Genomic DNA, 17,134 nt, shown 5'->3' on the forward strand with positions numbered 1-17,134 from the left:
CCAGCATATGCTACGGCGCTGACGCATAGCCCTTCGCCGTGGCCGTCGCCGTCACTGACGTGCACCTCTCAAAAAATTTAACTACACGTCGCAACGACGCGTAGCGTAAGCTCTGTGATTGGTCGGCTTGGTAGCGCTGACGAGTCTGGGCTTGACCGAGAGCCGTGTGAATGTCGCGAGCGATTGTTTACAAGTGTGGAGTACCGTGAAGGAGCTCTAGATGGAAAGTTTTGTTTTGTGTTTACCTCATAGTTAAAGTTGTTGCACGTCCACCGGTTCCTGCCTCAAAATGAGCGAGTTTGAGCCACTTGTACATCCCGGAAGTGTTCAGGAAAAGCAAAAAAGCAGCGAAGAAACTCGACACAGAGAAACAATAACACATCACTGCCAACTAGCGTTTCGGAAGTGTTAATGCAGACCGACAGAGACAGTGCGCAGAAGTATAAATGCACAGCCACGCGCGTTGCATGCACCGTGGGTTATGCCGGTCACCTGACCTGAGAGCTTTGTCGCAGCACAGCACGACAGTAGAAAATGAAACCGTATCCGTGCTGTCTGGCCCGGTTTGGCACAGAATGGAACAGTTCTGTTTAAAGAACGGTTCAGCACTATAGTGGAAAAGTTTTTTTTTTTTTTTTTTTTTTTTTTGCTTTAAAGCAATGAATTCAATTAAACAGGATATAATCAGAAGTTTTACCTTTTTTAGTGCACATTTTTTAGGTTTACTTTAAAAAACAATATACTATTTCAGTGTAATTTTAATAAATTTTATCAAAAAGTATTGTTCTAAAATTCAACAAACATCAAATTTTATTTAAAATTAAAATAAATTAAATTAAATTTTCATTCATTAGGGCTTAGTCCCTTTATTAACACAGGGTCACCACAGTGCGCAACAGACCTTCCGGCCCAACCCATCTCTTGGAATTTATTTTATTTTATTTTATTTTATTTTATAATTTTCTTTTCGGCTTAGTCCTTTTATTAATCTGAGGTCGCCACAGCGGAATGAACCACCAACTTATTCAGCATGTGTTTTACACAGCTGATTTAATTTAATTTAATTTAATTTATTTTAATTTAATTTAATTTAATTTAATTTAATTTAATTTAATTTAATTTAATTTAATTTAATTTAATTTAATTTAATTTAATTTAATTTAATTTTGCAACTTATTTGAATTAGTTTTAGTATATTGGTTTAAATGTTTAGCTACATGCCTATTAGGCTAAAAAAATAAAATAAATAAAAAACATTTCACAGATAAGGAAAAAGATCTCTATCATTTCTTAGCAAAACATTTTTTCAAATTTGTAAGTAGACAGGATATAACTGCTCAGTGCGGTTACAGTGGTGTAGTTAAAGTTGAGCCTCAAACAGCATCTACACACAGTGGTGCCATCCACACACACAACTACCTTACAAAATGGCCTCTAAAAGACCCAAAATCTACAAGAAGGATAATGCCAATGAGACAGGCAAGATGGACAGAAAAGATGTTGAGGAGAAGATCGCAGTCGTGAGAAGCCGCCATGTCAGGACAGAAGCAGAGAACGCCTCACGACACCAAACAAGCAAACACACAGGTACTGGGACACTCTTTCATTAATTTAACTTAAACTAAAACACACGCAATTAAGTTATATGAGTGTTTAAAAATTGTCTGTTTTCATGCCTGTTCTAGATTATTTGAGGATCCGAAAAGCAGCTCCAGTGTGTTTGGTGCTGATGTGTGTTGCTATGCTGACAGTTGTCATAGTGATGGCTGTCAATCTCTACACGATGATTGAAGAGTTTTACGTCAAAAACACAAACCACACCAATGAGATAAAAACCTTAAAACAAATAAAAGAAAACTTACAACGCGTTATTAAAAATTTAGCAGAAAGTAACAAAGCCCTAAAGGAAGAAAATCCAAAAATACATCAAAAAGTGGAAGAACTAAGGAAACAGATTAATAAAATGGGTAATAAAGAAGGACATTCATATTATTGATTTTTTTTTGCAATGTGCTTTGTATGACTTGTTATAACCAGCCTGTGTAAAGCAGTGCGGATAAGCATAAAGATCTAATTGTTGACCTGATTGTGTTTAAAGATGGATGGCGGTGCAATCAATCCAGTCTTTACTTCATTTCATCTGAGAAGAAAAACTGGACTGCAGCAGACGAGACTGCAAAGAGAGAGGAGCAGACCTGATCATCATAGAAAGTAAAGAGGAACAAGTGAGTGAAGGAAAATGTGTGTTTGTGTCAGTAAACAAGCAGTAAACTATGGCTTAAGTTTAAAAAAATTGGACAAAAACGTGTCTTTGTGGTGTTCTGAGACATCTTTATATAGGAATTTGAGAGGTGTTGGTTTTATGCACACGTTTGTTAATTCAAAAATATTTTATATATATATTTTGTATTAATAGGAGTTTGTAGAAAGAGAAATTGGTGTTTCTGATTCAGTCTGGATTGGTCTGACTGACAGTGAGTTGGAGGGCACATGGACATGGGTTAACGGCACTAGTCTGTCCCCTGGGTAAGAAATCATTGAATTGATTTATTTGATTTAGGTTTAAATATTTAACCTGTTAACTATTTAAACCTAATTGAACTGCACTCTTCAAAATTGTGACCGTAATAATTTTTTTTTTTCTTATTTTTGGAAGCTGTAAAAGTGTTGTTTTTGGCTTTAGGTAAGAAACCTACAATGAAAAAAAATATTAATTGGATTTACATTTACAATTTTGGTAACACTTAATCAAATAATGGTCCATTAGTTAATGTTAGATACTGTATTTACTAACACAAACAAACCATTAGTAGTATATTTATTACAGTATCTATTCATATTTGTTAATTTAGTTAATGTTATTTAAGTTAAATAACATTAGTTCAGGTTAACTTAGTGTATCAACTAATGTTACCAAATACAGCTTTGGATTTAATTATCACATTAGTTAATGTTGAACTATGATTAATTAATGCTTTTATACTTAATCAATGTTAATAAACACATTAACTAATGGAGCATTATTTTAAGTGTTACCTTTTTTTGTGATTGCAAACAATTTATATGGGCTGAGTTTAAACAAACAAGTTGAATTCTGTAATGTTTAACTTAATTTGTTTATATAAACTGTTTGCAATTTGCAATGAACCATTTTTTTCAGTGTAATCAGGGCGTCTACAGGTTTTACCATGTCAAATTTAAAAAATGTTAAGACCACGAAGAATGAAATTTTAGACGAATGCAGGACTAGATGCTAAGGATTTTAAATGGCCCAGCAGAAAAAAAAAAAAAGTAATAATTAGGAATTTCTTAGACATATATTTTAAATAATGTCTCAAAACAAGCAGACCTTATAGTTGTATGCATACAGTTGAAGTCAGAATTATTAGCCCCCCTTTGATTTTATTTTATTTTTTTTAAATATTTCCCAAATTATGTTTAACAGAGCAATGAACTTTTCACAGTATGTCTGATAATATTTAATTTTTTTCTGGAGAAAGTCTTATTTGTTTTGTTTTGGCAAGAATAAAAAGCAGTTTTTATTTTTTTAATAACCATTTTAAGGTCAAAATTATTAGCCTCTTTAAGCTATTTTTTTTCCGATAGTCTACTGAACAAAGAATTGTTATAAAATAACTTGCCTAATTACCCTAACCTGCCTAGATTATGTTCAACATAACTTAAAAAATAACTCTTTAAAAACTAAATGTTTGCACAACAATAAATATTAGTTATGAGTAGTTTTGCTAAAAGTTTTATTGAGACGCATTGTTGGTGATTGGATGTGTTTTAAATTAATTAGGTGGCTTTATAGAAACAAAGAAAAATTAAAACCTTTTTTAAATGATTTAAGACATACAAGAAAATATTTCAGTAAATTTAAGACATTTTAAAGCCTAAAATTGTGTTTTTGAAATGTAAGACTTTTTAAGACCCTGCAGATACACGAGTAATTGAACCACGCGGATCAATATTGTGATTGTGCCTTTTTATTATTTCTGGAAGCTCTAAAAGTGTTGATTTTGCAATTTTAATTAGAAATGTAATGTATTTAATTTAGTTAGAAATTTCTAGAAAAAAGTTCTAAAGAGTAAAATGTACTTAAATTGCAAGAAAAAAATAAAATTTATATTGGTTAAGTTAGTTAAGACAAAACTGACACATAAATAAACAACAATAACAAATAAAAAAGCCTTGTCTAGAATGTATTTATTCATCCAACTACCCACTTACTAGTTTAATAACTTGTTTAATACTAGTTTAACAATTCGTATGTATTTTATAACGGGAAAAAAAGGTTACAGTACAGGTCTTTGAGTTCAGTAATCACGTGCACCATACAAATACAGAGTGTTTTTCACCAGTGCATTTGTAGAACTTAATTGTTTATTCTAGTTTAAGTGGATGCTTTAATAAAACAAATAAAACAAATGTTCCATTACATCACACATTACGTATAAAATTGAAAAAAGGATTTGTGTTGTTACTTTCAAACTGATGTTTTTATTTATTTTTTTGTGACCAAAACAGAGGTAACTGTCAAAGCATAAGTTTTGTGTGCCCTTAAATTTATATAAACATAGTTGCTCTTCTATCAAACTCTGTGCATCGTTGCAACCATGTTTGGCCTAGCCATTTTATACATTTATGTAATTGTATAAACCTTTAAAATACTATTGAAATTAGAAAGAAGGCTTTGGGAGAGTAAAGTCTTTTTCTTTTGGGCGAGTTAGACTTGACTATACAGTCAGTTTCATTTCACACAGAAAGTAGACCTATAATGCTGATCTGTTGTTGCAGGTTCTGGGGAGCAGGAGAACCAAGTGGTACCAGCACTAATGATGAAGACTGTGCCGTTAATCTGCCTTTAGGTTTTGGGGATTATCCCTGTAAAAACACATTTAAATGGATCTGTGAGCGACAAAATTAAACAAATAAGAAGGATTTCATTAATTAAAGGGTAAAAATGGAGCTGTTACAACATTGTCTCATTTGACTTTTTTTAAAAACAGCTCCACAAGTTCTCATGAAAAAAACAATCTGTAGCATAAAATATTAATAATTGTTTAAGATTTTATTATAATTTGTGATACACTCAATTGCAAAATTATTCATACCACTGGTAAATTCTGACTTAATGTTACTCTAATTCAACCAGCAAGTTTTCTTCTGAACTGAAATGACACAGGCTTCTCCTCAAAGATAATAAGTGAAAAAAAATCTCAGATTGTTTTTATAGATTTGAACAAAAAAGTGAGAATTTGTATGAGGTATGAATTATTTTGAGCTTGTCTGTTTGTGTAGCTTTTTATATTTCCAAAGCGGAAGTGTATACATGTTTCAATATTAGTGTACAAACTAAGTAAGTTTGGGACATGGCAATTTGTTTAATTATTTTATTTGTTTTATCATTAAATTTAGTATTTTTGTGTCTTGATATGTATTACTTTTTGAGTTGTCTGAAATCTCATTTAGAATTATGAACATGAATTATGAATTTTGAATTCAACTGTTTTGTCTTGTTTTTTTGTATGATTTCCTAATGTGATTTTTGGTGAATTACAATGAATTCAATACTGGTCAACTTTACACACAGCATGCCGGACCTGTTAATATCACAAATATGCTATGACATAAATGTATATTTGAATAGTGTTGAAAATTAAATGAACTACTAATATTAAACATTTGTGATTTTCATAATGCCATATAATTTTTGGTGTATTACAATTTCCTCAAGTCAGTTCCATTTGACACAACATACCTAAACACCTAAACAAAAACATGCCACTATATCTTCAGATCTACTTGAGATACCAGAACTAGTTTAAGTCACACAAGGCAAGTTGGCAAGGAAATGGACGTGAGTTGATACTAAAAATGAATCATTAATAGTAATAGAAAAAAAAAAAAAAAAAAAAAAAAAAAAATATATATATATATATATATATATATATATATATATATATATATATTCATTCATTTTCTTTTTGGCTTAGTCGCTTTGTTAATGTGGTGTTGCCACAGCGGAATGAACCGCCAACTTATCCAGCATGTGTTTTATGCAGCGGACGCCCTTCAAGCTGCAACCCATCTCTTTGAAACATCCATACACACTCATTCACTATGAACAATTTAGCCTACCCAATTCACCTGTACCACATTTCTTTGGACTGTGAGGGAAACCGGAGCACCCGCTACCTACTGTGCCACTGCGTCACTCTTATATATATAAGAAAAAATATATATAAAGATTATATTATATATAAAGATGCTGTTTTGAATTAGAAAAATGTGCTTGGGATTATCTTTTTATCACCCTGCGTAGTGCACACACACTTTATTTGACCTGATGTCGACACCAACTTTAAGAATGGGTTTTAACTACAGCTGATCTAACTGTAGTTCTGCTAAATGACTAAAAAAGTTAGCAGTATGGTAGAAAACTGTACATTTTTAGTCAATTAGTTCATCCTTCTGTAATCTTATATCAAAAACAGAAATTATGTCAGTTTATATTATTCTTAAATCATTTAATTTTCAAATACTAAGTGCTTACTTTTGATTTAACTTCATCACTTAATAGCTCCATTTAGCAATTTAAAATAGTCACATACTAGCAACACTCTCCAACAAATTTAGCTACTATAACTGTCCTTATTTCGGTTTTTGGTATAAGATTGCTGAAGGATGTTTTGACTACAGATGTACCTTTTTATACCATCATTCTTATCACCTTTTTAGTAATTCGGCAGAACTACAATAAGATCTGCTGTAGTTTAAACACATTATTATAGTTGGTGCCCGGACAAGAAACTAATGGATGCATAGTTGAAAAGTATAAGATCAGATATATAAGTCAAAACTCTAAACTGATTCAAGAATGAATTATGTGATTGGCTCCTTACAATTCCTTAAAATTGCAGTCTTATGATTATATTTGGAGCTGAAAACATATAAAAATACATTTAAAAAAATAATAGAATTCTTTTCAGAAGTGCTATCCATGCATAACATTCTGTTGTTGGACTGTTAAAATGGAATCTTACAAGATAGATAGACAGATAGATAAACAGAGGATACGACTGCTCAGTGTGGTTATAGTGGCGCAGTTAAAGTTGAGCCTTTTAAAGTATCAGTACACACCAGTGCAGTTCACACACAAGCAACTTACAACAATCTTGCTTAAAGAGACTGAAAATGTGCAAGACAACCAGCAAAGGTAACGGAACTTGTTTTTACAAAACTATTAAGCACATTGAATTTTAGTCATGCAAATGTCAAGCCTTGATATTTAAGTATTACAAAATATTTGTCAATATATACATGTCATTTTCAGGAAGTGATTCTGTGAGGAATAAAACATTCAAAAAAATGACAGCATATTTGGTGCTGCAGTGCATTCTCCTGCTGGAGGCCATTATATTGCTGAGTATTGAGCACAAAACTAAGGCTGACATATATGAGAACGGAGAGGAAAACTTTGCAAACCAAAAGAATACTTTACGTGAGGAAATCGAAAACTTGGAAACAAAAAAAGATGGATTACAGCAAGAAAACAACAATGCAAATAAGCAAAAACAACAGTTAAAAGAAGAGGAAAAAGCACTGTTGAAACATCTTCATGGAATGGGTAATCTCGACCTGCACTTAAACTATGCAATTTTTAGTTTTAAAAAGATGTGTAAACTGTCATTAGTTAGCTTCGGTTAAAAGTAGACAAGAATGAAGAGTTTGTAACTAAACTGGTTGTGTTACCAGATGGATGGATGTGCTATCAATCAGTTTTTTACTACATGTCCACTGAGACGAAGAACTGGACTGAGAGTAAAAAAGACTGTGAACAAAGAGGAGCAAGTCTGATGATTATAAACAGCAAAGAGGAACATGTGAGTGAAATATTGATGAGCTGATTGATTGATTGATTGATTGATTGATTGATTGACTGATTGACTGATTGATTGATTGATTGATTGATTGATTGATTGATTGATTTTATTTAAATTCTTTCCCATAAATAGAAGTTTTTTAAATCTGATGCTAATATCTGGATTGGTCTGACTGACAAAAATGAAGAGAGGAAATGGAAATGGGTTGATGGCAGCGAACTGGCCACTGGGTGAGATTGTAATTAATAAATTAATAATTCTCACAGTCAGTATCATATCACACTAAACAGCTAATGTTGATCTGCAGTTTCAGCTCCTGGGGGCCTGGAGAACCAAATGGACTTCAAGGAGAGAGCTGTGCTGCATCATTTTCAGCAGAATTGTATGATTTTTCATGCAGCGAGACTTTAAATTGGATTTGCGAGAGAAAATAATCCGAAAAGCTTTCATTTGTGAGCTAAAAGTAGTAAGATGGTAAAAAAGATGTATTTTGCTAGAAATATATGCATACATATACAGTTGAAGTCAGAATTATAAGGCCCCCTATGAATTTTTTTCTTTTATTAATATTTCCCAAATGATGCATTAATGAGCAAAGACATTTTCATATTGAAAATATTTTTTAGTCTTGTTTGTTTTATTTTGGCTAGAATAAAAGCAGTTTTTTTTATTTTTTAAACACCGTTTTAGGGACAAAATTATTAGCCCCTTTTAGCCAATGTTTTTTCGATAGTCCACAGAACAAACTATCGTTATACAATTACTTGCCTAATTACCCTAACCTGCCTAGGTAACCTAATTAACCCAGTTAAACATTTAAATGTTACTTTAAGCTGTTTAGAAGGGTCTTACGTCTAGAAAAACATTATTTTCTGTCATCATGGCAAAGACAAAATAAATCAGCTATTAGAAATGAGTTATTAAAACTATTATGTTTAGAAATGTGTCGGAAAAAAAAATCTTCTCTCTGTTAAACAGAAATTGGGGGAAAAAATAAACGGGGTCTAATAATTCAGGGGGGCTAAAAATTTTGACTTCAGCTGTAGCTGTATACCTTTGTTGTGAGCCATAAAGTGTCACTACAAAAAAATGTGTTTATTAATAAAATTACTCAGCAAATCTATTAGTTTCTTTTTATTTTGTTGGTGTATGTGTACAGCTTCTCAGTTTTCACAGTTACAGATAGCACAACTCATCATGGTAATTAAAAAAATGCCTTAAGGTTCTGTTTGGAAATAGAGAAGTGGGGAAAACTCAAACTATATTTACTAAAAGGATTGACCAAAAACATTTGTATATTCAACATTATTATACTTCACAATTTTATCAGTCTGCTTTTAATTGAGGGTCTTTTAACATGAGTTAGAAAAGATGCTGCATTAAACATTTTATTAGAGGAAATGTTTTTACTGATTTGTATCACTTCCTCTTAGATGTTTTTAGTCAGCATTTTAAAGGCTCCCTTGAAAGATGCACACTTTATTGCTTATCTAACATTCAGCTGCTTTACCCATAAAGATACTGATAGCTCTTTGACATTTGCTAGTTACAAATTTTACACTCGCTTTAGATGAAGACTGCAGTCATAAATGTATAGAGTTTTTGGCTCATTAAAAAATGCATGTTTCTTCACCAATTTAACTTTATGCTTGATCTTAAAATCGTCTATTTTAAAAGAAATGGAAATCAGAAGGATTGAAATTGTAAATGTAAAAATCTTTGATGTTTTGTTTTTATTTTGTTTGTTTGTTTGTTTTCCGCAACAAGCCTCAATATTGATTTCAACACTGCAAAAAGATATAACAGTGGGTCTGCTACAAGCCTTGATCAACTCTAGCATCCAAAAACAACACACAAATATATTACTCTTAAATGCCATGAGACATTTTGACCATAGTGGTCTCTACTTAAAGCCAAGATAACTAGTGCAAAAATATACTCAAGTCAAAGTCAAGTAATATATAAAGTCAAGTAATGAACCTGAGCAGACTCAAAAACATTATAACTTGTTGTTTTAGATGTTTTAGAGTTTTAGAGCACTTGTCAATAAAACTATTATAGAACAGATAAACAGAGATAGTGAAAAGAAGATGAGTATCAGCTAAAAAATAATTCTGTTCCATTTACCTCATATATGAACTTAGCTATGTTAATGGCTGGGCTATGGTTGTGGCCTTATCGTGAACTTTATAAGGAAATAATTGCAAAAAAAAAAAATAATAATAAAAGAAAGAATAAGAGCAATAAAAGTATAATCCAAAAAGTTTCATTTGAAAGATACACTACTGTAAGCCTCTTTCCCTAAAGGATAATAAAGCCATTTTGTCAAAATACAGACACTAGGGCGTTCTTAAGAATGATTCCTAGTGTAAGCATTTTGAGACAATATTCAAGTGATCTACGTGTTCCTGACCATAAGTGAACACTTGAAATGCAACTCAAGTTTAGTTTGTTTGAAACAACATGCAACATCCAGTAACTTTATCAGAATTGTTCAAATTTCATATAAACTCCATACTGTCTCCTGTTATAGGACAGAATACTTAAATAAAAAACTTAGCATTAATTACATTAATCATAATACATACCTAATCATATATAGCTGTCAGGATTTTGCAGTACTGTGTTTTTTTTATTTTTTTATTCAATTGCTATTAGAAAAAGTATTACCATTACACTGTACCGTTTCATGTTGAAGTCTTAAGCACATAGGTCTCAAACTCAGTTCCTAGAGAGCCGCAGCTCTGCACAGTTTTGCTCCAACTCTAATCAAACACAGCTGATTTAGTAGTGTCTAGTCTTGAACACCTTGATTAGTTGAATCAGCTGTGTTTAATTAGGAATGAAGCAAACTGTACAAAGCTGCGGCTCTACAGCAATTGAGTTCGAGGCTTATGCAAATTATCTGTTGACATTGGTGTGGTATTGTCCTCAGAGTGCGAATTCTACATTGGTGAGGGATCAATTTTTTTTATTACATCTAATTAATTAATAGTTTTTAATGTTTTGTAGGATAGGCTATTAAGTGTATTCTGACCTGTTTAGCTATTTTCGGCTTAATTTATGTCAAACTATACAAACTACGCAACTAATTTGACTTTACTTTGAGGCTTTATGTCGAAACAAACACAAATTTTATGAGAAATCAGTCTTGTGAACTGTTATAGTGCTCTAAATCTGCTGGATTCAGACTGTTGAATGACGTTTTTCTCGCATAGACTGATTAGCGTGATTATACATTCACAAAGGTATGAACCGTTATAGGGGTGGTCAATTGGATATCTATAATTTTAATTATTAACATTATTATTTAAAACACAGGTCATAGTGACCCCCCCCCCCCCCCCCAATACATATTGTTTTGACGTCCTTAAGGGAAGATCAAACTTTAATTAGGGTGATCAGTCCTCCCCAAACCCCACTGTAATTCGCACACTAAATGTCCCGTCCCTCCGCTACTATGATTGGATGGCCATCTCAAATAGATGTTGCGGTTTTCAACTTGCAAAGGCTCAAAAAAATAAATAAATAAAAAATAAAAAAACAACCACAGAAAACAAATCCTCAGCTAGAGCAAAATATTTTCGGTGGCCATGCACCCTAAATGTTAGCCCCCCAAAAATGGACAAAATGTTTTTGGGTTGACTCCACTGAGGACAAAAATTAAGGCTTCAGTTTATTCAGTTTATTTGTTTAGGGGAAAGATAGGAGAGCGTTTAAGGAGAGAGAAAAACATTAAGTATGTACTGTAATATGTTGGCTGCCTTTTTGAAGTCAATTACATAAAAAGTAAAACATCTATAAATAAATGTAAATGCTACTTTGAGTCAATAACTCAGGATTCAAGCCAAGTAGGCCAAACCTCCTTCTGTGGACAAGATGATCCAAACCAAACAAACAAAAGGATACTTGAGAGAGAAAAGAAACCAAGGTTAAACTTGTCAGGTCATGAGAATGGCTGCAAGCAGACAGAAAGCTGGACTCAATCCGAGGGAATTCTAGCAGAGTAGGTATAACAATGCAAGGATCTCACGGTGAGGCAATTTCCACAATAGTAAATAAGCTTGCCACTAATTTGTAGATGACCAAGGAAAAGTGTCCCCATTGACCTAAATTCACCCTAGTTGACATTATTTCAACACATTATTTCAACACTTCTGTGCTAAAAAAAAGTAATTTTCTGATACAATGAATTGTAGGATTGCACTAGCTGCAAGCCTTAATCATTGAAATCAAAAGAGATACACACTTGGAATATATCAGTTTGTGTGTAATAAACCAACATTTAATTAGGAAAATTACTCAACTGTTCGATGACATTCCAACGTATCGAGATGCACCTGTAATTATTAATGAACTGACTGGAATAATGAAATAATTAGAGTTTGAATATTGTCCTTTAAATTTTTACAACGTTTTTAAACAAAGTTAAGTTTGACACCTTAAACAAGTTTATGTACACTGTTCTGCTTATGGGTGTGTGGGTGTTAAGTCTGAGAGGAAGATGTGTAGTATTTTTAAAAGAGCAAATATCTGTAGGTCACCGAACAAAACTGAACAGAGCTGTGAACCTCAACGGATCTACAAAGAAACAGCATTTAGAATAAGATAAATACATATAATTTATTTTCAAGTAATGTCAACCTCAATGTCCAAACAAATTTATTAAAAGTGCACAGGAAATAATAACTTAAAAGTGTCATGCAAGTTACTTTAATACTGGATAAAAGTTTACAATACAGAACTACTTTTAATTTCAACAAATGCATTTACTATATACAAAGTGCACCTGTAGTACAGTGCAGTTATATAAGAATAACATTTCATAATAATGAACCACAACAAATTGTTACAAGAATTAATTTTAAACTGTTGTTTTTAGCATTCTACCAGGATATCACACTCTTGACCAGAATGGTGCATTCCGAAAAGTTTAAAAAAAAAAACCTTAAAGCAGAAGTTTGGAGGCGTGTAGTTCACTTCGGGAAACAACTCTCACATTTATGTTCAGCAGACAAAGTATGTCTTTTTTTGGCAATCTGGATATTGTCGAGATGCATGGAACGGAAAGACAAGAGAAAGAGGAGATTTATGCTAATATAGATCCCATAAGTCTTGATGTCAGAACAGAAATGGAGATCTCGGTCACCAAGAAAAACCAGGCACCTCAACACACAGGTACTGAGACTCACTTCATTATGACAAAAGCCCTTATGGCCATTTTAGATATTTTTTCATAAAAATTGGTCTTAATATCTTGAATAATACCTCTTCAGGAAGTGATTCAGGGAGGATGAGAATCTCTAGAGCAGCTTCAGTGTGTTTGGTGCTGCTGTGTTTTCTTCTGCTGACTGCAGTCATAGTGCTGAGTGTCTTCATCTATACAAACAACACATACTACACTGAAGAGAGAGATGGGCTACCAGACAAGACTGCCAACCTCACAGAAGAAAGAAACCAATTACTGATCAGGCATACTAATCTAACAATACAGACACAGAATTTAACTAAAGAGAGAGACCAACTTCAAAACAGGAATACCAACCTCGCGAAAGAGAGAGACCAGCTAAAAACCAAGATCATGCAACTGACTCAAGAGAAAAACACACTATCATCAAATAACAATAAACTGACTGAAGAAAAAGACCTGTTAAGTCAGGAGAAAAATGAACTGTTGAAAAGTCTTCGGGACAAGGGTAAATATGAAACCTATTATTACTAAATTACTTAAACTTAAAAACGAAAATATGCATTACCAACTATTTAGGTTAAAACTAAAGGCCCAGGTACACTTCAAACTAAGTTATTTTTTTGTTCTTTTATAGAACTTCTTTTGGCTGGATTTTGTTCAAAACGACAGCATTTCAATTTTTTTTTCAATTTCGCTTGAAGTATACTGAGGCTTTAAGGGTGTGTTCACACCTTGGTAGGTCAACTAAAATAATCTCTAAGGGTGAACCTCATTTGCAATCCAGATAAGCGCACAGACCACTGAAAATATGTTGTGGTTCAGCGTAATTTTTTCTCTGGAAATGTAGCCTAGAATCAGATTTTCATGTCTGTAAAAACATATTGTTTTACACATTTTATAGACTGATATTTTATAAACTCTCAACTGATTAAAAGCAATACACAAATGTCCAATGAATGCATTTATTGCAGAACACAACATTGTTTTTTATGTTCAAAAAGTTCACAAAAACATGTATCGGTTTTAAAAGGACAATGTAAATGCTACAGTAATTGGAACAGGATCAAATGTATCTTTTTTATTTTGTTTGTCCAGATCTAATAACATAGGAGAGGCAAACTACAAGTGTGAACACACTCTGGGTATGAGAATAAATTGCTAAAAGTTAAACTTTGTTTTAACAGATGAATGGATTTACTACCAGTCGAGTCTTTACTTCATTTCCTCTGAGTCGAAGACCTGGGCTGAGAGCAGAAGATACTGTACAGAGAGAGGAGCAGATCTGATCATCATAAACAACAGAAAAGAACAAGTGAGTGGAGCAAACTTTGTAAATATGTGATATGAAGAACAGCTCTTTATGTGTTATCTCATCATTTCAGGAATTGATAAAGAAAATGCCTTCTGATGATAAATTCTGGATTGGTCTGACTGACCGTGATGAGGAGGGCAGATGGAAATGGGTTGATGGCAGTGCCCTGATGATCTCTGGGTGAGAACTCACTGAGTTAACCCTTTTATTTTATTCAATTGATACTTTTACCTAAAGGAACTGCACTGAAGATCTAACGCTGATCTGAATTTCAGGTTCTGGAATCCTTCAGAGCCTAACAGCTATGGGGGATATGATGAAGACTGTGTTCTAACTTATCCAAGAGGATGGGCTGATTTTTCCTGTAATCAAGCTCATAAATGGATATGTGAGAAGATCATTTTAAAATAATTAATCAAATAACTTGTAGTTTATGTAATACAATTCATAAAGATTAATTATTCCTAACAGCAAGTAAGTTTAAAAGAACTGCAACTACATTTTGTTTGGACATAAAGATCAGAAACAGCAGTCAATTAAAGTCAAGTATCAGTAATGTAAATTAAAATAGCTTAATATATTTAATGGAAAGGATGAAATTATTTAATTGAACCACACTAAGGGTGCTTTCATACCTGGCTTATTGGTTCAATATAGCAGGCAGGTTTTTTTCTTTTAATTCAGTTTGTTTATACATACAGTATGAAGACATGCATGGCAATCACACTCGGATCCACATCAAAACAACTAATCGGAAATGAAGTGTTCTCAGCCAGCTTTAAAATTAACTCTACAGTAGGTTTAATCAGATTGTATGATAAGATAGTATGTTTGTTTTTATTAGTGTTTGGTAGTCTTATGCCTCTAGGAATTAATTGTGTGTTAACTAGGAGCAAAGACAATGTGAAAAGCCTAAATGATATTTGGACATAAGATCAACTAAAATGCATACTCAAAGTTTAAAGTAATACCTCACACATGCTCAAAATGATAAAGTTGAGCAACAACCGGTCAGCTACGATAAATAGGTTTACTTAGATCACTGAGAATTTACTTGCATGTCGCAGGGTAAAAATATTGCCTTGTGAAAGCAACTAATCCAACCAAGAAGAAAATCTGTAACAGTTTTTATTTCTTTTGTTTTAAAACAAAGCAAACAATCTGCATGTGTGAAAAGGCTATTAGAATGAAATAACAGTCAGTTTTTATATATATTTTTTTTATTTTGTAATTTATTATAAATTCAACTTCATTTTTTATTAACTCACTTTCCTTCAGCTTATTTTCTTCATGGTCACCACAGCAAAATGATCTGCTAATATTATTTTAATGAAATAACCTTTTTCTTATATAAATTTCACCTCAAAACTTTTATTAAAAGCTTTTTAACTGCTACTTATATACTTGTGATGATTTTTAAATGTCTTTATTTAGAGATGTTGTTGTTTTAATATTAATTAAAAAAAAAAGTTTGTTGGTTTTATCTAAATACTGTTTAACAATTCACACAATCAATTCCCCCATTAATTACCATTTCTATATAACAAAAGTCGTTTAACTTGCACATATTTTTTAATAAAAAAATTAGATTGATTCGTGCTGATTTTTAAGAAAGTTTAAGTAATAAAAATAAAGAAAAAAATCATATTAGTTTTTTTCCATTTCCATTTTGGAAAAGGCTCCAAAGTCCATTCCACACTTTTCAGACACACACGGATCAGACCATTTCTCTCACGACCTGATGCAGAGAGGCTTATTCATGCCCTCATCACATCACGTCTTGATTTTTGTAATTCCTAATTCGCCTAAGCTTTGGAATGAACTCCCCATCAGCATTAGGAATGCTGCCTCTCTGGACTGTTTTAAGAGACTTCTTAAGACTCACCTTTTTAGCGTTGCTTTTAATTTAGGATGATCATTTTGTTTAAAATTTTATGTCTATCTTATGGTTCATATTTTTATTGTTTTATTGTATCCAGGGCCGGAGCAAGCTGAACTGCCGCTCTAGGCAAAGGACGGTCACGCCGCCCTCAAACCTAAAGTGAAACCGGGGGGTGGGGGGGTGGGGTCTATTCTGCCGCCCTAGACGCGGCTATAACTGAGGCATGGGTGGCGAGGGTAGTTTAGGGGACGCCACCCTCTCTATTCTGCCGCGCTAGATGCAGATATAACTGAGGCGCAGGTGGCGAGGGTAGTTTCGGGGACGCCACTCTCTATATTCTGCCACCCTAGATGCGGATATAATTGTGGGCGCGGGTGGCGAGGATAGTTTCGGGGACGCTGCTCTCTCTATTCTGCCACCCTAGACGCGGATGAGGGTGCGGGTGGCGAGGGTGGTTTCGGGGACGCCGCCCTCTCTATTCTGCCGCCCTAGGCGGCCGCCTAGGTCGCCTCTTTGGAAGCGTCGGCCCTGATTGTATCTTTTATTGTTGTGCTGTTTTGCTTGCATTGTGTTTTAGTGTTGTGTCTGTAGCGCTTTGAGTATAAGAAAAGAGCATGACAAATAAAATTTATTATTATTTTTTTTTCAAAGCTTTTTTCCTCATGGTATCCGCTGTCTCATTTTGGCATAGACATTATAGGAAGCTCTGTTTAATTTTTTAAATGTTATATACTATCCTTTTTTGTTTTCTATTCATTTAACTTTAATTGGGTTATTTTTAGGGCTCATTTTTAACTTGTATTTATGTTACGACTTATTTTTTGTATAATTTGATGCTTCATCAAGTATATGTGATAAAA

At 33.0% G+C, this 17,134-nt stretch overlaps 4 protein-coding genes across 24 annotated transcripts in view; 3 read left to right on the forward strand and 1 right to left on the reverse strand.

Moving 5' to 3' along the window:
* cadm2a (cell adhesion molecule 2a) overlaps positions 1-17,134 on the reverse strand; it is a 755,249-nt gene that overhangs the window by 389,829 nt on the left and 348,286 nt on the right.
* On the forward strand, positions 1,234-5,181 carry LOC101884526 (CD209 antigen-like protein C). Its single transcript, XM_087270679.1, has 5 exons — positions 1,234-1,587; positions 1,686-1,967; positions 2,099-2,225; positions 2,417-2,526; positions 4,801-5,181. The coding sequence occupies exons 1-3, from the start codon at positions 1,428-1,430 to the stop codon at positions 2,197-2,199; spliced, it is 543 nt and encodes a 180-aa protein (XP_087126805.1). The 5' UTR covers positions 1,234-1,427; the 3' UTR covers positions 2,200-2,225; positions 2,417-2,526; positions 4,801-5,181.
* On the forward strand, positions 7,109-9,011 carry LOC103911745 (C-type lectin domain family 17, member A-like). Its single transcript, NM_001443394.1, is given in 5 exon segments — positions 7,109-7,222; positions 7,340-7,633; positions 7,762-7,889; positions 8,022-8,119; positions 8,197-9,011. Coding segments are annotated over 5 exon segments (669 nt in total). The 5' UTR covers positions 7,109-7,200; the 3' UTR covers positions 8,324-9,011.
* Positions 10,630-16,368, forward strand: LOC147835066 (uncharacterized). The gene is made up of 5 exons (XM_087270652.1): positions 10,630-13,067; positions 13,166-13,585; positions 14,265-14,392; positions 14,463-14,572; positions 14,668-16,368. The coding sequence occupies exons 1-5, from the start codon at positions 12,893-12,895 to the stop codon at positions 14,801-14,803; spliced, it is 969 nt and encodes a 322-aa protein (XP_087126778.1). The 5' UTR covers positions 10,630-12,892; the 3' UTR covers positions 14,804-16,368.

The sequence above is a fragment of the Danio rerio genome, chromosome 10 (genome assembly GCF_052040795.2).
Source record: "Danio rerio strain M-AB ecotype USA chromosome 10, GRCz13ab, whole genome shotgun sequence".
NCBI lineage: Eukaryota > Metazoa > Chordata > Actinopteri > Cypriniformes > Danionidae > Danio > Danio rerio.